At 34.1% G+C, this 24,988-nt stretch overlaps 2 protein-coding genes across 2 annotated transcripts; one reads left to right on the forward strand and one right to left on the reverse strand.

Moving 5' to 3' along the window:
* Positions 1-480: 480 nt before the first annotated feature.
* Positions 481-16,503, forward strand: LOC133301918 (factor of DNA methylation 2-like). Its single transcript, XM_061501638.1, has 8 exons — positions 481-709; positions 1,151-1,299; positions 3,636-3,830; positions 3,991-4,203; positions 5,075-5,131; positions 5,974-6,001; positions 6,940-6,956; positions 16,480-16,503. Exons 1-8 carry the CDS (start codon positions 481-483, stop codon positions 16,501-16,503), a joined length of 912 nt encoding a protein of 303 aa, XP_061357622.1.
* A 1,542-nt stretch (positions 16,504-18,045) lies between these two features.
* LOC133301930 (factor of DNA methylation 5-like) lies at positions 18,046-22,981 on the reverse strand. The gene is made up of 6 exons (XM_061501645.1): positions 22,702-22,981; positions 22,090-22,238; positions 21,748-21,801; positions 20,861-21,055; positions 20,489-20,701; positions 18,046-18,276 (listed from the first exon to the last, which is right to left on the reverse strand). The coding sequence occupies exons 1-6, from the start codon at positions 22,979-22,981 to the stop codon at positions 18,046-18,048; spliced, it is 1,122 nt and encodes a 373-aa protein (XP_061357629.1).
* Between the last annotated feature and the right edge of the window lie 2,007 nt (positions 22,982-24,988).

The following is a 24,988-nucleotide window of genomic DNA, read 5'->3' on the forward strand; positions in this document are numbered from 1 at the left end:
TGGGACTGTTCTCCAAGTGGCAGCATCAAAACATGAGCTTTGTCATATACGTTTGATTGAATCTTCTTTTTCTATTAGAAGTGGAGTCACAGCCCCTCCCCATTTCAATTTTATGCTTGCATATTACTAAAAGTTCATAACTTTCCCTAAGTTTTTTGAGTTCTTGCTTGTGAGTCGCATTGACTAGGCAATTTCCTTAATTTTTGTGATCATGAATCCTTCCCACCTCTCCATTTTCATTTGACATAAGATTTTTGGAATAAAAGGAAATAATTTGAGTTTTTTTTTATATATATATGTTGAATATCATGAACAAGAAGATTTGTAAATCATCCGTGTGTCTTAACTACACAGCGGAGAATTTATTATATAACTTAAAAAAAAGAAAATACAAAAAGATATATATGATATGGGACTTCTATACTACTATTATTTACAACAATATATACATATATGCAGGCACTTAGAAATTGTATCTAAATGGAGGCTCTGAACATGCAGAGAGTGATTATTGGGAACCTTCAGAATGAAATAGAGTACAAGAACAACAAGATAATGGAGATGGAGCATAAACATAGGGAGACACTTGCTGCTGTGCACAAACTCGTTATAGGGCTTACGGAGCATATTAATTCCAAAGAAAGAAGTATGCTTGAAATGGAATGCAAGTACATTGAATTAGATAATCTGCATGAGGGATGTCACAAAGGTATTTTTATGTTTCAAGATAGAAGGGAACCACTAAATATTTGAAACTTGCTGTTGGAAGGTCAAAGTGTTATATGTTTGTGATGGATCTTTTCTTTTGGAAAACTTTCTAGAATTTAAAATTTTCTTCAATATATAAGCACTTTTATTTGCAAATTCTACATGGAGTCCGTACTTGATTTTGTTTTGAAACTGCTTTTTGCCATGAAGTCATTTGTTTCTGTAAGAAAGCTATTTTAACCACAAGACTCAGGATTGCATTCATTTGTCCCTTAGGATTCAACACCTAATCTTCCATCTCTAAACTTTTGTATGTGATATACTAATTTCTCCCATACACTGGCTTACTTCTGCACTATGAGTTGCTTTTAGAATATCATTGGAATTTTTTGTGTATGTTTCCTACATTTTCTTATGCTCAACTTACGCTTTATTTTTCTAGAATTACAACATATGAAGGTCATGAACTCTAATATGAATCATGACATGGAAGGTCTAACGAAAGAGCTTGGGAAGCTTACCAAGCAATTGGAGGAGAGTAAAGCCTTAAATGATCAACAGCAGAGAAACTTTATTGAGGAGATTCAAAAGGTCAGTAACAGTCAGGCCCTTTAGATGTGTGAATCAAAAATAGGAAGCTTGTGTGGCTTGGTTTTCTATGATCAGCCCCCAAGTCTATTTCTTGTAGCAATTTAATTCCACTTACTTGCATGAAATTTGGATTTTAGGCATTTTCTGTCTTTAATTTAGCATTTAATAAGAAAGGATTATTTGAGTTACTTTTATCACACTGAGTGCCAATTTTGAGCAAAACAAGCTGAGATGGTTCCCAGGAAGATAACTTCTGCTCCATCCGTATCTTCAAATCAAAATACTTATTTTGCAGCTATATTTTCTATTCAAAATGGTAAAAGAATGTGAAGCAATTTCTGCTAATGTGGCAGTGATTCTGAAGAAAGACTAGTTATACAGTCTTTAGAATCTTAGGAATTCTAAACTTCCATTTAGATGTGAAACATAAATGGCAATAGTATATACATATATACTTGATTTAGAATAACTGCCTGGACAGCTGGAAGGAAAAAACAGAAAAGAGAATGGTAGTTACAGACATGCCATCTGTTAAAATTCATGGTAAAGAAATTGTTTCAATTCAATGATGCCCTGCTCAATTTCTGGCAAGCTAGGTAGCAGTGTCATTTAAAAAATCAAAAAAATAAAATAAAATTGTCAAAAGCAACAAAAACAGAACTCACAAATCTGAAACTGAAATCGGAAATATTTATATAATCATCATAAGCATATTTTACATATTTAGGCATCAGCTAACTTTAGTTTCCTTTGTATTGCTACTTTGAGTCTCTAAGGGTGTGCATGACAACCTACTCGGAATCAATTTTTTTTTAATTTCTGTTCCCGGGAACAAAAATGGATAGGAAACTCGTTTGGTAAAATCGATTTATTTTTTTGTTCCCAGGATGAACCGGTTTATTTTTTGTTCTGGGGAACAGGAAAGGAATCAAAAAATTTCTGCTTTTTTGATTCTGGGTACAGAATTAGAAACACTTATCTCTCTCAATTACTCTTCACCACTACCATCATCGTACCACCACCACCACCTCCACGTCACCACCACCGTCATTATCACCACCACCACCACCACTACCACCACTATTACCATCACCATCACCACCATTATCACCACCACCACCACCATCACCATCACCATCATCGTAGCCATTGCCAACACCACCACCACCACCACGCTAACACTACTACCGTTATTGTCGCTACCGCAACCACCACCACCATGTCATCTCCATCACCATCGTCGTAGACACTGCTGTCACCACCACCACCACCGCCGCCGCCATCGCCACCACTACACCACCGCCACCGCCACCACCATGTCATCATCACCACCATCGTCGCCGTCACCACCACTACCGCCGCCACTACCACTATGCCACCACTACCACCAGTACCACTACCGCTGCCACCACTGCCATTATCACGTCATTGGCACCACCACCATGTCGTCACCATCACCACCACTACTGCCATCACCATCACCGCCACCATCACCGTAGCTACTACCGTCACCACCACCACACCACTACCAGCACCATTACCACTGTCACCGCTGTCACCATTACCACCGTCGCCGCCGCTGCTACCATGCCATCACCACTATTCCACAGCCGCCACCACCATTACCACCACCATGCCATCACCTCCACCACCGCCGCCGCCGCCGCCACCATCACCACTACACCATATGAAAAGGAAAGTGATGATCTGAAAAAAATTTATGCTTAATAGGAATGATTTTTTATTCTATTATTTGTTGTGTTATCAAACGCAATTCTCATTCTCGGAATAAAAATAAAACATGTTATCAAACACATTTTTTTCTCAGAAATTGTTCTCAGGCACAGAAATAGAAAAGAATTGTTTCTTTTCAGAAACAGTGCCAGGTAACAGAATGGTTACCATACACACCCTAATTGTCTGCAACTCTCTTTTTTTGCCCTTTTTGTTGAATTGCAATTCACATGTTACTGTCTTACATGTTAAATGCGATAAATACTGTTAAGACCCTTGAGGTCACCACCCCAAAAGCTAGCTCAAAGGGTGGGAGTGCCCAAGACCTTATAAAGACCACATTAGTTGCACATACAACCAATGTGAGACTATATATCTCAACAAATACTATTTGAATGCTTTGACTTCCTTTAGTTAAGAGCATTACTTCATTAAGACATGCTGCACAATCACTAATAATATGAGAAAATTTTATTTGAATTTTCTTTTTATTTAATGTATAAATTTTCTACATTGTGATGCTCATTATGGTTGTCTGCCTGAATGCTTCCAACTTCTATTCAATTTGTTATCCTCGTTGAATGATTTTCTTCCTGTCACAGTTGAGATTTGAATTACAAGATCAGAGTCATGTAGAGAGTGGTGGTAATTTGAACACTCAAATTACTGCTTTTAGAAATGAATTGAAGGACAAAATGGAAGACCTGGAGCATTTGCACAACCTTTACAGTTCCCTGATAGTTAAAGAGCGCCAGTATAAACAAGAACTACTTGATGCTCGTGAAGAATCTGTAAATGTAAGATTTTATCCCTCATTTTTTAGTTTTTCTGCCACATTGTAATGACATTCTGTGATTGATCTACCACAGTGAAATACTATCTTGCTAAAATCTATCTTCATAACAGATGCAAGGTGTAAAATAGCATGACCACTCATCTCATCGTTTTTCCTTGTAGAGTTTACAAGATATATGCAGAGGTCGATCTCAACTACGAATTAAAAGAATGGGAGAATTAGATCCAAAACCTTTTCGAGATTTGTGCTTGCAGAGGTACTCACATGAACAATGGCAGGATATATCTGCTAAATTATGTTCATCATGGGAAGAGAATCTGAATAATCCAGCTTGGCATCCTTTCAAAAGAATCGAGGTCAATGGCAATTCGCAGGTACATGATTATAAATTTCACTTTGCATCTAATGGTTATTATCTTTAGAGTAAACACCCTTTTTAGTCCCTGGCAATATCTACGAAGTCCTTTTCAGTCCCTGACAATAAAAAAGGACCAAATTGGTCCCTGAAAGTACAAGAAAAGGGCCACTCTACATATTTGGGAGTTGACGTAAGGACTAACATGATCCTTTTTTTGTAATTTCAGGGACCAATTTGGTCCTTTTTTATTGCCAGGGACTAAAAAGGACTTCGTAGATATTGACAGGGACTAAAAGGGGTGTTTACTCTTATCTTTATTAACTGAATAAATGTGAAAAGATCATATGAGGGGCATATAAGTATTTAATCTTTTGACATTATATGAGCACTCTTTGATATCATGGCCTGAACAGGGAAGCATTTGAGATTTGCTAAATTGCACGATGTGTCAAATAATTCTGTAAATCTAACGAGAGGATGACCCTCTTGAAGAAGAATTAGGCTCAACAAATGCAACAAATAATAACTGTCTACTAATAACTCTTGGGCAATGAATTGAATGGTTGTCAGAATGTAGAATGAGTAGCAGTTCTAAAAGATCCATAGAATTTCAATGACTTGATTTGTGGCTTAAGTGTTGTCAAAAGTATGTATATATGATCTGAGGTGGGTCAAAGTTAGAAAGAGAGCTGTTGTGACTTGTGATTGATGGAAGACATGTATATGTAAACTAATAGGGATAAATATTTGTTGCTGATGGTTTAAATGAAGGTTGCTTTTGTATTGGAACCCTCCATTTTAAAATATTTTTCTAATAATGGTGATTTGTTTCAAATGCTACATAAAACAAGGTGGTGTAACTGTTTTGAGATTTCTGATAATTTCAGGAATTAGATGAAAATGATGAAAAATTGAAAGGACTGAGGAATGAGTATGGTGGAGAGGTATACAAGGCTGTAGCAAATGCTTTAATGGAAATAGAAGAATACAATTCAAGTGGAAGATATCCAGTCCCTGAAATTTGGAACTGGAAGGAGGGAAGGAAAGCCACTTTGAAAGAAATTATCCAGTACCTTATCAGGCAATTGAAGTCTCAAAAGCGCAAAAGAAAGTAGAAATTATTTCTCTCAAGTAAGTACTTTTAAATTTCGTTCACCAATGTATTTTCATTTTTCCGGTTCCTTTACCAACACATACATTATTATATTCCAAGGCATGTAATTGATAAACCCAAAAAGGAAATAGTAATTAATTAATGTAGAAGCAGCTATACTGCCACTATGTTGCAGTATTAAATTCTTGTTTTCCCTTAATGCATCTGCATTACCCTTTTTTATTTGTGCAAAGCATTTGCATTACTTTGTGTGTCAATAAAAAATATTTGCTAATGTTTCTGTCTTATTGTCCAACAGCTAACAAGAGTCACAGAATCGGTATAGATGTTAAGGGAAAGATGTATCAAATGCATGGAAAGAGTGTTAGATATGAGGACTTTTTTTTTTTGTGTGGTAAATTCTGCAGCTCCTATCCATATATATTGTTTGCTGCTTTTGAGATCAAACTTGCTGATAAACTTAAATGAAAATGAATATGTAATATGGGAAATGTATCTGTGCTGTCGCAGGAAAAAAAATTTGTTTCCTGCACAGACATAGAACTATGCGCTTTCTTTCCTGTTTAATTTTATTGTTTTTTAAATATATGGAGCCCACTTTTATGTCTCTGCATGACAAAATGCCTCTAGTTATGTTACATGACTAAATGTAATCCCATGTAATATAGATAGTTTCATCAAAACTCACTCTCTTCAAGTGGTTGGGTCTCAGTGGTATACACCCAGAGTTATAATCTACTTTTACTAAGTATAATATTTGTGTTGGAGTCTCACTCTTGCTAGTATTGAAATATGTTGTAAATAATTATTATTTAGTTATTATTTAGTCATTTATTTGTTGTATTGGGCCAAGCCCATTAGGTCAAAATTAGGTCAAGTATTCTCTATAAATAGAGAACCCTTTGTACAGATTATACACAATTCAATAATATTTCAAATACCTTTTTCTTTCAAGTTGGTATCAGAGCTCTCGATCCAAAGGGCTCTGCTTCCGCAATTACCTCCATTAAAATAGAAACCTTCTTTCTTAGCCTCTTGCCGCCATTAGTCGCCACCGGAAAATTTTTCCGGTGGACCTTTTGGACCAAGAGGACCAGTTTTCAAATCCTTTTTCTCTGATCTATCAGCTTACGGACGTGTTATAATCGTTTGACGATCGGATCTTCCCAAAACAACACAAGGCCGCTACTGTTCATCGCGTTTTGGACACTTTTTCCAGCTCCGGCCAAAAAGTTTTCTGATCTTCTCCTCATCCTCTTTCTAGATCTGTGATCCTCTCTTTGATCGAACATCGTTTGGTATTTATTTGTGATTTTTTGGCTTCTTGGAGCTTTTCTTTAACCATTTTCTGTGCAGTATGGCCTCTTCTCAAAGGAGTTCTTTTTTAAAATTTTATGATGGTACCTCTTCTAGACCTAAGAGAGATGACCGATGGTGTTCTTATTGTAAAAGAATAGGTCATATCAAGGATTTATGCTTTCGCCTTTATGGAAAGCAAACTGTCTTAGAAAAGATGGCAAGGATGCGTGGTCAAGCGCATTTTACTTCTTCTGAAATAACCCCTGCACCTAATGAGACCCAATCTGCATTTCGTCCAGATGAGTTGGAACGACTCCGAACCATTCTTGATTATCTGAGTAAGTCATCTGATACTAGTGCTTTGGCTATGACTGGTATGAGCTCCAAAACTCATTCTTTCATTTCTTAATGTAATGATTTTAAACATTCTTGGGTTGTTGATTCTGGTGCTACTGATCATATGGCTTGTTGTGCTGACTCCTTTATTTCTTATCATCCTACCAGTGGAACTCATACAATATCCATAGTTGATGGCTCTCATACATCAGTTGCGGGTTCTGGTGACATAAACTTACAGCAGTCCTTACATCTTAAGGATGTTCTTCATGTTCCTAAACTCTCCACGAATCTTCTTTCTATTCAAAATTACAAAAGATTTGAATTGTACTGTAACCTTCTTCCCTACCTATTGTGTTTTTCAGGATCTCGCCACGGGGAAGACGATTGGTAGTGCTAAAGAGCAAGGTGGGCTGTACTATCTGGTGTCACAATCTCCCACAAATAAAGTAACAGATCACACATTCATGTCTCATGGTCAATCAACTGCTGATTCTTTAATTTGGTTGCATCATAAGCGTTTGGGTCATCCTCCATTTAGTTTACTCAAATCTTTATTTCCGTCATTGTTTTTGTCTAAGTCTGTTGAGTCTTTTCATTGTGATGTTTGTGAATTTGCTAAGCATCATCGTGTGTCTTTTCCTTCTAGTATTACTAAGAGTGTTGAACCTTTTGATCTTATTCATTCTGATGTTTGGGGTCCTTCTAAGGTCCCTCATTCTTCTGGAAATAAATGGTTTGTTTCTTTTATTGATGATTGCACTCGTGTAACTTGGGTTTACTTAATGCGTGAAAAGTCTGAGGTACCACAACTGTTCTTTCAATTTTATAAAATGATTGAGACTCAATTTTGTAAAAAAATCAAAAGACTAAGGACAGATGATGTTACTGAATATGTCAATCACTCTTTTTCCCAATTTATACAAAATCAAGGTATGATTCATGAACTTACTTGTGTAGACACCCCTCAACAAAATGGGGTTGCTGAAAGGAAAAATCGTCACCTTCTTGAAGTTGCTCGTGCCTTACTGTTTCAAACACATGTACCCAAATGCTATTGGGAAGATTTCATTCTTACTGCAACGTTCTTGATCAATCGTCTACCCACTCGGGTTCTCGATCATGTAAGTCCTATTCACTCCATGACTTCTTTTTTTCCTTCTGTTCCAACTTTGCAAAGTCTTCCTCCTCGAGTGTTTGGGTGTGTTGTCTTTGTTCATATTCATAAACAGCATCGCAGTAAGTTGGATCCTAGGGCTCTTAAATGTGTCTTCCTTGGATATGCTCCTGATAAGAAGGGATATAAGTGCTATCACCCTGGAAGTCGGAAATTTTTTGTTTCTATGGATGTTACATTTCAGGAATCTGAGTCCTTTTTCCAAGGTCCTCATCTTCAGGGGGAGAATAATTCACCAAAAGACTCATCACCTTCCTTCTTTGAAACTTCAGTGTCTATTCCTTCACCTGTGTCAGTGTATCCTCCTCTTGTGTCTGATCCTCCTGTGTCTGTTCCTCCTGTGTCTGATCCTCTTGTGAGCAATCCTCCCGTGACTGATTCTCCTGTGATTGATACATCAAGTACACCAGAGATACGGAAGGTTATGACACCTGAAAGAAGGAAACAACCCACATTGTCTCAGCAGCAACCTCAATCGTCTGAACCACTAGTAAGTCCTGAATCTCATATTTCTGATCATGATGTTAATACATCTGATGACTTACCCATTACTACTAATTCTGATGATTTACCCATTGCTCTTAGAAAAGGAAAAAGAGCTTGTCCCAAGAAATCTTGTCCCTCTTGTACTCAATACCCTATCTCCCATTTTGTTTCCTCTGCTAATCTTTCTGTGCAGCACAAAAGCTTTGTTTCAGCACTAGACTCTATTGCAATCCCAAAATCAGTACATGAAGCCTTGAAAGATAGGAATTGGGCTCAAGCCATGCAAGAGGAGATGAATGCTTTGGAGAAAAATAAAACATGGGAGGTTATTGATAGACCCAACGGAAAGAAAGCAGTAGGGTGCAGATGGGTTTATGTCCTGAAATATAATTCTGATGGCACTCTTGAGAGATACAAGGCTCGATTAGTGGCCAAAGGTTACACTCAAACCTATGGCATTGATTATGAAGAAACTTTTGCTCCAGTTGCAAAGATGAATACAGTAAGAATCTTGTTATCCCTTGCTGCCCATTACAATTGGGATATAAATCAATTTGATGTGAAAAATGCTTTCCTCAATGGTGAGTTAGAAGAAGAAGTCTACATGGAAATCTCGCCTGGTTTTGATTCTGTGAAGGGGGAAAATAAAGTTTGTAGATTAAAAAAGGCCTTGTATAGATTGAAGCAGTCACCTCGTGCTTGGTTTGGAAGGTTTACTAAGGTTATGATGACCTTAGGATACAGACAGAGTCAAGGAGATCACACTCTTTTCTTCAAGCACTCCCAAAATGGGAAGCTTACTGTGCTCCTTGTATATGTTGATGATATTATTATCACAGGTGATGATTTTGTGGAGAGACAGATTCTGCAAACACGGCTTGCCTCTGAGTTTGAAATCAAAGACCTTGGGAAACTGAGATATTTTCTAGGGATAGAAGTAGCTCATTCAAGCAAAGGAATTTCTATCAGCCAGAGGAAATATGTTTTGGATCTTCTCAAAGAAGCAGGAAAGCTCGGGTGTAAACCCTCTAATACTCCTATTGAGCAGAATCACAAGATGGGCTATGAAGAAGAGAGTCCTCCAGTTGATAAAGGACAATACCAACGGCTAGTTGGGAAATTGATATATCTGGCCCATACTAGACCAGACCTAGCTTATGCTGTTAGTGTTGTCAGTCAATTTATGCACGATCCAAAGGAAAAACACATGCAGGCAGTAGAGAGAATTCTTCAGTATCTTAAAGGTACTCCTGGTAAAGGATTATTATTCCGACATGATGGCAATCTATCTTTAGAAGTCTACACAGATGCTGATTATGCTGGATCTGTGACTGACCGTCGTTCTACCACTGGTTATTGCATGTTTCTTTGCGGTAACTTGGTGACATGGAGAAGTAAGAAACAAGATGTGGTTGCCAGATCAAGTGCAGAAGCTGAATTTCGAGCTATGGCTCAAGGCATTTGTGAGTTACTGTGGCTGAAAATTGTACTTGATGATCTCAAAATAAAATGTGAGGGACCTATGAAGCTGCTATGTGATAATAAGTCCGCTATTTGTATAGCTCATAATCCAGTTCAACATGATCGGACTAAACATATTGAGGTCGACCGCCATTTCATCAAAGAGAAACTTGATAGCGGGTTGATTACCACTCCAATTATTCCCACTGGGCGTCAATTAGCTGATCTATTAACAAAGGGGCTTCCTTCAGACAGATTTCAAGAACTTACTAGCAAGCTGGGAATGATAAATATCTATTCCTCAGCTTGAGGGGGAGTGTTGTAAATAATTATTATTTAGTTATTATTTAGTCATTTATTGGTTGTATTGGGCCAAGCCCATTAGGTCAAAATTAGGTCAAGTATTCTCTATAAATAGAGAACCCTTTGTACAGATTATACACAATTCAATAATATTTCAAATACCCTTTTCTTTCAAGTAAATATACGTAATAGTAGTAGAGACAATGTTGTAGACTGGCGGTAGCTGTTAAATATTTAATGACCGTACAAGTATTACATTCTTGTTTATTTGTTTGTTGGAAAATGGTACGTGATTTATTATTTTTTGAGAAAAATCATTATTTTCTATATTATATGAGGTAAGTTTTTCTTTCTACACATCATACAATATTTTTCTTTTTAATTTTTTAGGTGGTGGGTCCTACCACAATGTGTCTATGATAAGGGGTCGTTTGGTACAAGAGAAATTTTTTTTTATACGGGAATAATATGGTGGAAAATTGAGTTTATCGGTAATGTTAAAAAGAGTTGTTTGGTTGGGTAAAAAAACATAAAAAATATTGGCTAAAGATTACTGATTATATATTTGGTTAGGTAAAAAAGCATCAAGAATATTGGCTAAAGATCACTGATTATATGTTTGGTTGAGTGTGAAATAGTAGTAGATTATTTTACAAAAAATAACTCCTCAGTATTTTTTTAATTTTGATCTGAGTTATTTCGTTAATCTACCGTCATTGACAACTGAATTGATGAATGAGCTTCAGACTGAGAGTACCAAAACCTCATGAACAAGACCTATGAAATTTTTTCGCAGATAGACAACACTATTATTTCAGCTTTATGATACACTGTAAAAAAAATTAAACTCATGTAGCCAAGTAAGACAACTAACCATTGAGAACCGGTAAAAGGAAATCAATTTGTTGATGACCCATACAAATCGAAGTAAACAACACACTAAAGTGAAGCTTTACTGAGAACAAACAAAATAAGCGCACAAGGAAATAGATTTGTTTCGACGAACAAATACCCTAGGGTTGCAGGTATTTTTGTCTCACAATTCTGTTTCCATTTTCCGTTGAAGTGGGATATATGAAATACCACAATTTTTTTTTGTAATCTGTAATGACATTTTTCTTTGTAAACGAGAATACCGGTAAACAAAGATGTCTAGGAAACATTTTCGGTTACCTTGTACCAAACATGTTATTATTACCAATGTAACTTTTCAGTAATATCAAAAAATACCTTGTACCAAACACACCCTAAAATTCATTCTCTCATAAAAAATGAGACTAAATAAGTCCTTATTTCTCATATTAAAATATTTAGAACTAATATCTTTTTTTATATGTGTTTGAGTATGTTTGTGAATTTTTAAGTATAAAATATAGATTAGTATATATTTAACCGGGTCAATCAGTTCAATAAACGACTCACGGGTTGAATCAAAATATTTAGAATTGATATCATTTTTTACATGTGTTTGAGTATTTTGTGAATTTTTAAGTATAAAATAAATATTTATATATATATTTAACTGGGTTCATCAGTTCTTACCAATTGAACCAATAACCCAATACCCTGATTGAGTCGAATTTAATAACATTGTTTTTAAGTGATGCATCATCTTATACGCGACTTGTGCAAAAGTTAGTGCAATGCAAGACGCGTATTTTAGCAGTGTGCGTTCAATTGCACACACCCCCCTTACATAGTGTGGCATTGTGGCAGATGCGTTTTGGGTTTTGCACAGTAAGATAATGCACGACTTAAACGCAATACAAGTCTTTTCACGTTATCTTGATAAATAATTATCAAAAAAATTAAATCGGTAATATATCTATGATTTTGCAGTGCACGGATCAAAAAGGCTATTTTTAAATATTTTAAAAAATTAAATTAATCATTTTTATTTAAATCAACTAACAATGGTTTTTCTTTGGTAATAAATGGTTATTTGTTATAAACTTAAAGATCAACAATTATAAATGAAGTTACATATTAAATATATGAAGTTAGGAAGAAATTTAACTAAGGCTGCTTTTTGTTGTGTAGTTATTTATCTTCAGTGAATGACTAACAGTTACAAAGTAAGTTTTATATTAAATTCATAAAACTTAGAAGAAATTTGCCAATGATTTAATATTTTTAGTGAATAAATGTTTATAGTTTGCTTAGTTGATACAATGGTCTCTATCTAAATGATTTTTATATGTAAGAATACATGAAGTTATAAAAATATTTGTGAATGTGTATCATTGAATAATAATAATAAGTGATTATTTTTTTTCACTGAATCGTTATTTTATTGACTAAGTTTATTTTCATTCATTAAGTGGATGTAATGATCTCTCAAATTGAATTTTATATGATCCTTCTTACTAATTTAAACATTTTATGTCCCTTACGATTGAGTTAAATCGTGTTCATATATACATTGTGCAAAATCGGTTTCAACCAATTTTATGTTAAATTGTGTAAAACATATATATTTTGTAAGTAATAGGATTCGAACTTTTAATACTTACCACTTCATCACTTTTATTTATTAGAGATAATGTTCGTAATTTAATATTTGTTTTGAAATTCGATTGAATCCGGTTGAATCACTGATCTAATGACCCAGTACCTAGGGGTGAAAGTGGTCGGGGTGCCTACGGCCTAACCTATATCAAGTCGGGCTCAGCCTATTATATATAGTCAAATAGGACAGACTCAAACTTTTAAAGAAGCCTATTTAGAAAGTAGGTGAAAAGTTTTTTTTTTACATACCGAGCCTATACGCCTACATTCCGGCCTATATTATATTATTTATTTTAAATAAAATAAAATAATATTATTCATAATAGTACCAATTGTAATAGTTCAGTTGGTGCATGTGAGTAGGGGTGAAACTGGGCCGGGCCGGCCTACAGTGGCCTACGTCAGGCCAGACCTGACCTAGTATATTTCGTAAAATAGGCCGGACTTGGACCTTGAAAAAACTTGTTTAATAAAAAGGCCATAGGCCCACTTTCACAATGTCTGGCCTATAAGCCTATATAGTACTATTTATTTTAAATAAAATAAAATAGAATAAGTATGCCTTGAAGAAAAAACAAAAATTATGAATTAATCAATTTCAATTATTTAAAACTTAATTATATTCGATTAAATTTTAATAGAAATCTGACTTTATTTTTTATGTAGAAAGAACCAATATCTCAACATGTTAGATTGTGTATATGAATATATTAAAAGATTTTTGGGAGATATTATACTTACTACAAACATCATGATGTGTTTCTTGGATTCATGTAGTTATTTTAATTTACATAGTATGGATTTGTTTGTTGGATCTAATGAAATATATGGTTTTTAGTTTGACATTTTGCTTTTGAAAATGACTTTAATGCAGATTGTATAAGTTTTATTGTGATTCATGATTCTGTTTGGACGTTGAAATTGTGAATTTTGAATTAGCAACAGAATTTGAGTATTTTGTAAAGTTGATTCATGGTTCTGCTTGAAAATTAAAATTTAACAGGCTAATGGGTTAGGCCAGACCATTTGTTTTTTTATAAACGGGACAAGCCAGGTTAACAGTTAAACTCGTTCTAGGCTTGGGCTAGGCCAAATTGAAAATTTTTGACGTAGGCTTGGGCTTTTCGGGACAAAGCTTGGCCCAACCCAGCCCATTTTCACCCCTACCTAAGTAGGGGTTGAAAGGACTTAGGTTTGTTCCCTCACCAATATTATCTTTAAAAGTGGCAGATGATTTGTACCAATCTCTACAGTACCATCTGAATTAACATTTAGTGTTGGAGGAAGAGTTATTGATGCCTATCGTTCTAGCTTGGCTGAATATACCATCCAAGTTTTAATATACGACGGAGATTGGCTATGTAATAAGTATGACTTGAAGAAAAAAACAAAAGGTATAAATATAATTAATTGAAATTATTTTATAAATTAATTATATTCGATTAAATTTTAATAGAAAATTGACTTTATTTTTTGTGTAGGAGGAATCAACATCTCGGCATGTGAGATTGCCTATATGAATCTATTAAAATATTTCTTATTTCTTAATCTTATTTTTTTTGTTTCTATTCTCTATTCTTGATTTTTGTTTTCTACATTTACAAATTATTTGCCAACTTATGTAATCTTGGAATTGTATTTGTAGGGGAGAGAACATGAAGAGAAGTTTTTGGCTACTACAAGCATCATAATATGGTTGTTGGATTCATGTAGTTATTTTAATTTACATAGTATAGATTTGTTTGTTGAATCCGATGAAATATATGTTATTTAGTTTGAGCATTTTGCTTTTGAAAGTGACTTAAATGCAGATTGTGATGAGTTTTGTTACGATTCATGGTTCTGTTTGGACGTTGAAATTGTTATTTTTGTTTTAGCAAAAGAATTTGAATATTTTATTTAGTTGATTCATGGTTTTGCTTGGAAGTTAAAAATTAACAGGCTAACGAGCCAAGACAGATCATTTGTTTTTTTATAAACGGGTCAAGTCAGGCTAACATTTAGACTCATACTAGGTTCGGGCCAGGTCAAATTGAAATTTTTTAGTATAGACTTGAGCTTTTCAAGACAAAGCTTGACCCAATCCAGCCCACTTTCACTCCTACCAGTATATCTCAACTGAATTGATGACCGTTCCGATTTTTAAAACATTGCTTTTTACAATTCTTTTCATTATTATTTTTTTTAATTTTAAAAAATTAAAATGTAGAAACACATAATATTTCTTATTTAATTAATTAGAATAATTTAATAAAATTTTATATGTATTTCTTCAGTTCTATCTCTTCATATCTAGCCGTCGGTCTTAGCACGGGAAAGAAGAGTCAGCAATTACTCAAATCAATCATCATGATTTGTCCCATCAATTTTTTCATGAAATTAAATTACATAAGAAAATTCACTAGAAAAAACAAAAAAGAGTGTGAGTCAAAATTTCCACAACACTCCAATTAATTAACTGGGCAACCAAGGCAAGTAATTGAAAGCTCTTGTGCGATTGGCCGATTGCAACTAAAAGCAACCATAGTCAAGATAATGGTTTTCCAGGAAGGGCGTGTCCACTAATTATATAATTCATGTATAATGCATAAAATTTGTATTTAAACTTTCGAAATAAATTATTGGCGTGTCCAGTAATTATATAATTCATAAGGTATAATGCACAAAATTTGTCTAGAAGTTTTTAAAATAAATTATTGATCTTGCAATAAATAGGCATGCTCTACATAGCACGGACACGCAAAATTTTTGAAAAGATATATGTCGGACACTGACACGCTCCAACACGTTCCGACACGCAATCAACATTTTGGGACACGCGGTCAACGTTCCGACACGTTCTGACATGCGATCAATTTTTTCCGACACGCATCCGACATGTTTTTTTTTTTTTAAGTCTAAAATTTTATTTTATTAACTAAACATGGAAAAATAATTTATAAATCAATTTTTTTCTATTATGAAATTTGACATGAAAAATTAACAAGGTACGAAAAATTAATTTTGTTTATATTTATATTATGAAATTTGAGTATTTTATTGATTATATGACTTATTATGGACTGTTATATGTATTAAATACAAATTATATTATATATATTAAAAATATTATTTAATGTCTTAACGTGTCAAAATATAACATTTTTTAAAATTAACGTGTCGGCATATCGTATCGTGTCCCGTGTCAGTGTCGGTGCAACGTAGGGCATGCTCACAAACCTATAAAAAAGATTTTATTTTTAAGTTAATAGAAAAATGTTCCCATACAATAGTCCATTTTTTTATACAACAACAGCACTCATAATTACAGAATTTAGGCGTAATAACTTTACACATTCAATCCAAAATTTATATACAGCCCAAATAATCCAAAATAAATAATGGCTGTGAATGATTTTAAGTAATTTATGGTGATGTTAGACTACTTAATTTCACTTGTCACTTAGCTTATGTGGGCATCTTGTTATCTATACAATGTATATAGATCACAGCACTAAAAATTACTATTTTTTGGGGCTCAGCCCCTCTTTATTTACAAAAAAAAAAAAAATTACTATTTTTCTATCCATTTTTTGAATTAATGATTGATTCACTTGTATATGTTACAGGTACCTGCCAACAAAGACCAATAAAGGAGGAGCTAAAAAAATTGATACTCACTCAAGAGGCCATTGACTATCTCGAGATATATAAAACCATTAAAAAGCCCTCACCCACCAGCTTAAGTTTTTGGGTTGAATTTGTTCTTTATCAAAGCCTCGCCGCTCCCCACTTTCTCTTGTGACGTTTCTTAGCACAGGTAGACTGGGTCTGTTGCATTGTTCACTCTTCAAGCCCAATGGACTTTTGTGTAAGAGAGCGTGTTGAGATATATTAAATCATTAATGTAGCCTCACCCAACAGCTTAAGCTTTTGGGTTGAATTGGTTCTTTACATGGTATCAGAGCCTTGTGTCCCGGGTTCGATCCTCATCGCCTCCCACTTTCTTTCAAGTGGAATTTCTTTGTTTGCACAGGTAAGTGGACCTGTGCATCGTCCACCCTTCAAGCCCAGTAGGCTCTCGTGTGAGAGGATGTGTTGAAATATATAAAACCATTAAAAAACCCTCACCCACCAGCTATTGGTTCTTTATAGAAATATATAGTCCCACATTGGTTGTATGTGCAACTAATGTGGAATTTATAAGGTCTTGGTCACTCCTATCCTTTGAGCTAGCTTTTGGAGTGGTGTATCCCAAGGTTCTTTATATGGTATCAGAGCCTCGCCGTCCCCCACTTTCTCTTGTGAACTTTCTTAATGTAGCCTCAACCAACAGCTTAAGCTTTTGAGTTGAATTGGTTCTTTACAGAGTAAATAATTGTTGAATATCACTGTGTACATGAGTAGGAATTACTTACGCTCAAAGACTGTTGATATTGAGTTACTTACAGATTAATTGGTTTCTCAGCTTTAGCTTTGTTTTAGAAAAATTGAACAAAAACTTCCAAACATTCAATCAAACAAAAAAGAAGCATTTGGATGACTTCTCCAGTAAACCTCACTACTACTAAATATTATTAGGTATATCTCAATACTAACAAGAGCGAGACTCCACAAACATTGTACTAGAAAAAGTAGGTTATCAACTCTGTACCACAGAGATGCAACCACTTTCTCGTAGAGTTTGTCTGACTTTTGATGAAACCATCTATATTACATTTACATATTTTTTCATGTAATTTATCAGCAAGTTCGATCTCAAAAGCAGCAAACTATACATAGATGGATAGCTAGAGAATTTATCACCAACAAAATGTCCTCATGTTTAACACCCTTTTCATGTGTTTGGGTAGTTAAGCCTCTTTTCTGATCTTCCAAGCATTTGATACATATTTCCCATAACATAAATACCGCGTCTAGCTGTTGGACAATAAGAAAGAAACATCAGTAAATATGTTATTCACACACAAAGTATTGCCAATGAATTAAGGGCAAACAAGAATTTCATTCTCCAACATAATGGTTGTATAGCTGCTTCTATATTGGTTGATTACAATTTCCATTTTTGGTTTATCAATTACATGCCTGTGAACCTATTAAGGGAATTGGAAAAGTTGGTAAAGGGAAATGGAAAACCTGATAATATATTGGTGAATGAAATTTAAAATACTTACAATACCTGAGAGAAATAACTTCTACTTTCTTTTGCGCTTGTGAGTCTTCAATTGCCTGATAATATACTGGATAATTTCTTTCAAAGTGGCTTTCCTTCCCTCCCTCCAGTTCCAAATTTCAGGGACTGGATACCTTCCACTTGGATTGTATTCTTCTATTTCCATTAAAGCATTTGCTACAGCCTTGTATACCTCTTCACCACACTCATTCCTCAGTCCTTTCAATTTCTCATCATTTTCATCTACTATTTCCTGAAATTATCATCAGATCTCAACACAATGACTCCACATTGTTTTATTTAGCATTTGAAACAAGCCACCTGATAAGTCCATGAAATGGGACTTAAAACATATGGTTTTTATTGTGAAAATGTATATAAATATATACTTTTTGTGTAATAGACACCCCAATTATCAGAGCTGAATTGTTGTTGATTTAAATGCTAATGGGACTTAACAAATATATACTTTTTGTCTATTTTATTTTTCAGGCCCACTTGTTGATATTGTCCAAGCAAAGAAGAAAAAAAGAAAGAAGACAAAGAAGTGGGCTGGACTTTTACCATACTAGTCAGAAGAGCCCAAAGGAAGAAAGAAAAGAATAGAAAAGCTAAGAAGAAAAGAATTGGGCTGGAATTTTTAATGCAACTCAGAAGCCCAAGGAAAGAAAGCGAAAGAAAAGAAAGAAGAGAGAAAGAAAGACTCACAGCGTAATAAAAGAAAAAAAAGCTGAGACTTGCAAACCCTAGCCACAATCTCATCGTGTGAGAGGAGCCACGTGGAAGATGATCCAAGGGTTTCAGAGCTATTGCATGCAGTGGAGCTGATATAAAAGGAGCAAGGGACCTTCTGCTGTAATCGTTCTTCTTCTCCATTTTTCTTCATTTTTATTTTTGTATTTCATGGTACTGTAAATAGATGCTACTTTGTTTTGATTAGAACTTGTCAGCACAGTACCGAGGCTATTCTGGTGAATAGGACTCGGGCTGTGTTTTACGTTTTCTGCACTTTAATTCATCTGTAATTTTTCATTTTCATTTTGCTGTTTTTGTAGCTCAACCATTATGGGTATGAGCTAAACCTTTTAAGGTTGGGTCTAGGTACCCGAACCTCAGTTATGGATGTTTGTTAATTGTTTTTGTTAAACTTTGATTCTCAGTTGTTTAATGTCATGCTTTGTATTTAAACATTCTGTCATTGAGGCTTGATGGTAGATGTTGTGTTAGGAAGTAGTCATCGGGAGATTGACTAATTCTGGAAAATGCATTAAGCACACGGACTTGATTGTGAGAGCATTCAAGGGTTGTTACTTAGGGATAAGGGCAGCCACCATGTAACTTTGGACTTGTGATTCAAGAGTCCTCACTTCATTTAGCACAGGGATGTGTGAATGAAAGTTGTGGATAAAATGATTTTAAGGGATTAAAATCAACAAAAAGTGATCCGTTAATTGAGAATTGAATTTTAATAATCTGTAATTGTCTTTCATTCCAGTGTTGTTGGGAAAGGTAAACCGAAGCTCAACCTAATTTTCCAAGCATTTTCGCAAACTCAGTTTTCTTTTCCACTGATTTTAAATTTTCAATCACCATTCTGTTTTACATTTTTTCTTATATAAAAATCTTTTTACATCAGATACTTAAACTGCTTTCTACTATTTTTCATCCTTTAGCTCAAGAATTTAATTCAGAAAATTTTCAAAACTATTTTAGATTAGTTTTGCTTTTATTTTATTTTTATTTTTACTCTCTTTTTAGATTAGATTCAGTTATAGCAATTACAATTTTCATTCAAAGTCAAAAACGCCAAAGATCCTTGTGGGAGCGATAACTGGGACTCACAAAAGCCCTATATTACTTGTTGTCGCGTATACTTGCGCGCATACTTGCATAACTGTTAGCAAGGCAACACCACCATTATAAGGAAAATACTTCCTGGTTTCAAAGTGGTGGGCTCCATTATAGAAACAAGCTGCATTTGAACAACCAGCTACAAATATTTACCCCTATTAAGTATACATATACATGTTCTCCATCAATCATGACAACTCTCTTTCTTAAGTTAAACCCACCTCAGATAATATAGAAGTACTTTTGACAACACTTAAATTACAAATCAATTCATCGAAATTCTATGGTTGTTCTAGAACTGCTACTCATTCTACATTCTGACAACCATTAAATTCATTCTTCAAGCTTTATCAGTAGACAATTATTATTTGTTGCTTTGAGTCTAATTCTTCTCCCAGATGATCATATCCTCTTGTTAGATTTAACAGAGTTATTTGACACATCATGGAATGGAACAATCCAAAAAGCCCCCCTGTTCAACCATGATATCAAAGAGTACACATGTAATGCAAAAGATTGAATACTTATATGCTCCCCATATGATCTTTTCACCTTTTTTCAGTTAATAAAGATGACAGCCATGGGATACATAGTGAAAATTTGTAGTCGTGTACCTGTAAAACACCATTGACCTCAATTATTTTGAAAGGATGCCAAGCTGGATTCTTCAGATTCTCTTCCCATGATGAACATAACATAGCAGATATTTCCTTCCATTGTTCACATGAGTACTTTTGCAAGCACAAATCTTGAAAAGGTTTTGGATCTAATTCTCCCATTCTTTTAATTCCTAGTTGAGATCGACCTGTGCATATATCTTGTAAACTCTACAAGGCAAAACGGTGAGATAATAGGTCATGATATTTTACACCTTGCATCTGTCACCACATTATGAAGATAGATTTTAGTAAAAGAATATTCATTTTGACTGATCAATCACGGAATGTCTTTACAGTGTGGCAGAATAAGGAGGGATGAAATCTTACATTTACAGATTCTTTACGAGCATCAAGTAATTCTTGTTTATGCTGGTGCTCTTTAACTATCACGGAATTGTAAAGGTTTTCCACATGCTCCAGGTATTCCATTTTGTCCTTTAATTGATTACTAAAAGCATTAATTTGAGTGTTCAAATTGCCACCATTTTCTACATGACTCTGATCTTGTATCACTATTTTCAACTGTGACAATAAAATGGGAAATCAGGAAGAAAATAATTCAACGAGGATCCTAACTTAAATAGAAGTTAGAAGCATTCAAGCAGACAACCATATTGAGCATCACAATGTAAAAAATCTATAAACTAAATGAAGAGAATGTCTTAATCGGGTCATGCTCTTAACTAAAGGAAGTCAATGCATTCAAAAAAGTATTGATGGCATTTAAGATGTAAGAGAGTAAGAGGTAAATTGCAATCATGAACAGCTCATAGTGACTCCAAGTTAGCAACCCTCAACAAAAAGAACACAGGTCAATTCAACAAAAAGGGCTGGAAAAGAGATGTGCTGACAACTACTTTGAGACTCAAAAGTAGCAATACCTCCAAATAAAGGAAAATAGAATTAGATGATACCTAAACATGTCAAATATGTTTTTAATGATTTTATCAATGTTTTCAATTTCAGTTCCAGATTTGAGAGTTCTGTTTTGACTTTTTTTTCTCTTAAAAAAAGAAAAGAAAAAGAAATTAAAGCAGTTACCCAGCTTGCTAGAAACTTAGCAGGGCATCAACAAATTGACACAATATCTTTACCATGAATTTTAACATATAAAATGTCTGCAACCACCATACTCTTTTCTGTTAATTCCTTCCTGCTGGCCTGTCTGTTATTGTCTGAAGATCGTATAACTAGTCTTTCTTAAGAATCTCTACCACTTTAGCAGATATGGTTTCATGTTCTTTTGCCAGCTTGAATAGAAAATATAGCTGCAAAATAAGTATTTTGATTTGAAGATATGGATCAAGCAGAAGTTAGCTTCCAGGAACCGTCTCAGTTAGTTTTGCTCAAAACTGGTACTCAGTGTTCTAAAAGTAAGTCAAATAACCATTTCATATTCATTGCTAAGTTAAAGACAGAAAAATGCCTAAACTCCAAATCTCACCCAAGTAAATAAAATTAAATTGCTACAAGAAATAGACTAGGGGTCTAATCATAGAAAACCACACAAGCTTCCTATGATTTATTCAGACATATAGAGGGAGATGGTTACTTACCTTTTGAATCTCCTCAATAAAGTTCTTCTGCAGCTGATCATTTAGGGCTTTACTCTCCTCCAATTGCTTGGCAAGCTGCCCAAGCTCTTTCTTTATGCATTCCACGTCATGATTCACATTAGAGTTCATGACCTTCATATGTCGTAATTCTAGCAAATATAAAGCATAAGTTCAACAGAAGAAAATAAAGGAAACATATACAATAAAATTTCAATGTTCTTCTAAAAGCAACTCATAGTGCAGAAGTAAGCCAGTGTATGGGACAAAAGAAAATGCAGGAGAAATAAGTACATCACATAAAAAAGTTTAGAGATGGAAGATTAGGTGTTGAATCCTAAGGAGGAGAATAGGCATAGCATATAATTCAACCAGGGACTAAAGTAGCTTTTTACAGAAACAAATGACTTCATGGCAAAAAGCAGTTTCAAACCAAAATCAAGTACTGTCTCCATGTAGAATTTGCAAATAAAAGGGCTTATATATTGAAGAAAAATTTAAATTCTAGCAAGTCTTCCAGAAAGAAATGATCCTTTACAAATAGATAACATTTCCACTTCCATCGGTATATTTCAATATTTAGTGGTTCCCTATGTCTTGGAATATAAAATATACCTTTGTGACATCTCTCCTTCAGCATATCTCTCTCGTTCTTCAACTTCTGAATCATGTTCGAACACTCATTGTACTTGCATTCCATCTCAAGCAGACTTCTTTCTTTGGAATTAACATTCTCTGTAAGCCCTACAATGAGCCTACGCGCCCAAGCAAGAGTCTCACTGTGATTATGCTCCATCTCCATTAATTTGTGGTTCTTGTCAGCAATTTCATTCTGAAGGCTCACAATTGTCACTCTCTGCTTGCTCAGAGCCTCCTTGTAACTATGATTCAACATTTGGATACAAAATCAAAGTGCCTGCATAAAAAAACAATTCATGATATATATATATATATATATATATATATATATATATACTGAAAATGATTATTCTATAGCAGCATATAATATATATACATATATATAATGAAAATGGAGCATTGGTAAGGATTCTTGAACACAAAGATTAAGGAAATTGCTTAGCCATTACCACTCACAAAGAAGAAGTCAAGAAACTTAGGAAAGTTGTGAACTTTACTATAAAGTTGAAATGGGAAGGGCTGTGGAACCACTTTTGAGATTAAACAGTATCTCAACAAGCTCACAAACAGGAAAATATTTTCAAGTGCTAGATATAGCAACTAGGATTAAAGTCCCTACCTTTATGATTTTTATAAGGCTCCCTGTATATTGAAAATATGCTACACATTTAGATGCTGCCACTAGGATTAAAGTCCCAGAGCCACACGTGTCATTTTTTATTTTTTATTTTTTATTTTTTTTTGTATCAAATGAAGGTCAGAAACATAACAATTACAGAGATGAAAAGAAAGAAAAATTATCAAAATGAACAGAAACATAGAATACAAACATCATAGTGCAGATAAAAGAAGGGGGGTTGGGGGTAAGTGGGGGGCATGCAATGCCAATACCTGAGACGATGAAAGCTTTGAGAGCTGAAGGTTGTTTTGTTTAGACACTGATAAAATGAAAGCTTTAAGAACAAGCAAGAGAAAAAATTTCTCGTCTTGCAGCAGCAGACACTAATCCACTTATTATCTTTTTCGTTTTCATTTATTTTATTTTTTTTTAGAAAATGTACAGAGGAGATAACTTCGTACCCACGTAACTCGGTGAAACCAAAAAGTGAGGTCCATTACACCAATAAAATTATGGGAAATGTTTTTCTTATCTTATTGGAGATAGGTCATTTACATTACTGAAATAAAATGATAAGAGACACTCACAAATAATTAAAAAAAGAAAAAATAAAAGTGAGACTCATCTTTGTTGTGGGTAGGAATTTGGTTAATCTCATGTTGAATGAAATAAATATAACCCTAAAATTATTTTCTATTTGCTAGAGAAATATTAGACTATATATGTATATACATATATATTGGGAAAAGATATATTTATCACTATAAAAATTAATTACTCTTACAACCAATCTAATTATTATTAATTTCTGTTAATCTAACCGTTATAATTTATTTAGAATTATTGAGTCACTCTTATTAATTAATTATTAATTCCTAATAAACTCAATAAATTATAACCGTTAGATTAATGGAAATCAACGATAATTAAATTGATGATAAGAGTGATAAATTTTTGTGGTGGTAAGTATATTATGTCCCATACACAGAGATATTCATATATATATATATATATATATATATATATATGAAGTAGGATCCTTTGACACCAGTGTCAAATTTAAAGTTTGACACCTCATCCGAGAACCATTAGATAAAAAAAATCAACGACTCTGTTTTGTAAGCATGTAACATCATTGATCTTTTTTGATCTAACAACTCTCATATGAGGTGTCAAACATTAAATTTGACACCGATGTCAAACATTAAATTTGACACCGGTGTCAAAGGATCCTACCCCTATATATATATATATATATATATATATATATATATATATATATATATATATATATATATATTATTCCCACTTATATATATATATATATATATATATATATATGGTCAGGATCATTTTACATCAGTGTAAGTTACACTCTTAATCTTGTCCGTTATTCCCACTTATATCTAAGGGCTCAAATTTTTTTAGTAATGTGAGCCATTGGATACAAGTGAATCAATGGTCAAGATTGAGTGTAAGACTTCTAACACTTACCGGTGTAAGAATATCCTGCGCCATATATATATATATATATATATATATATATATATATATATATATAGAGGTAGGATCATTTGACACCGGTGTCAAGTTTGAAGTTTGACACCTCATCTGAGAGCCGTTAGATCGGAAAAGATCAACGAC

Source organism: Gastrolobium bilobum, unplaced genomic scaffold (genome assembly GCF_033153095.1).
Source record: "Gastrolobium bilobum isolate Gb01-03AN ecotype WA unplaced genomic scaffold, APGP_CSIRO_Gbil_v1 utg13618, whole genome shotgun sequence".
NCBI classification, from domain to species: Eukaryota; Viridiplantae; Streptophyta; class Magnoliopsida; order Fabales; family Fabaceae; genus Gastrolobium; species Gastrolobium bilobum.

Coding starts and splice junctions, on each gene's coding strand:
- LOC133301930 (XM_061501645.1), bottom strand. CDS start 22,981: ATGTTGAATCATAGTTACAAGGAGGCTCTGAGCAAGCAGAGAGTGACA. Junction 22,239..22,701: donor GAAGGAGAGATGTCACAAAG/GTATATTTTATA, acceptor TATATTTGCTAG/AATTACGACATATGAAGGTC. Junction 20,702..20,860: donor CTCGTAAAGAATCTGTAAAT/GTAAGATTTCAT, acceptor TTTGCCTTGTAG/AGTTTACAAGATATATGCAC.
- LOC133301918 (XM_061501638.1), top strand. CDS start 481: ATGGAGGCTCTGAACATGCAGAGAGTGATTATTGGGAACCTTCAGAAT. Junction 710..1,150: donor GCATGAGGGATGTCACAAAG/GTATTTTTATGT, acceptor TTATTTTTCTAG/AATTACAACATATGAAGGTC. Junction 1,300..3,635: donor TTATTGAGGAGATTCAAAAG/GTCAGTAACAGT, acceptor TTCCTGTCACAG/TTGAGATTTGAATTACAAGA.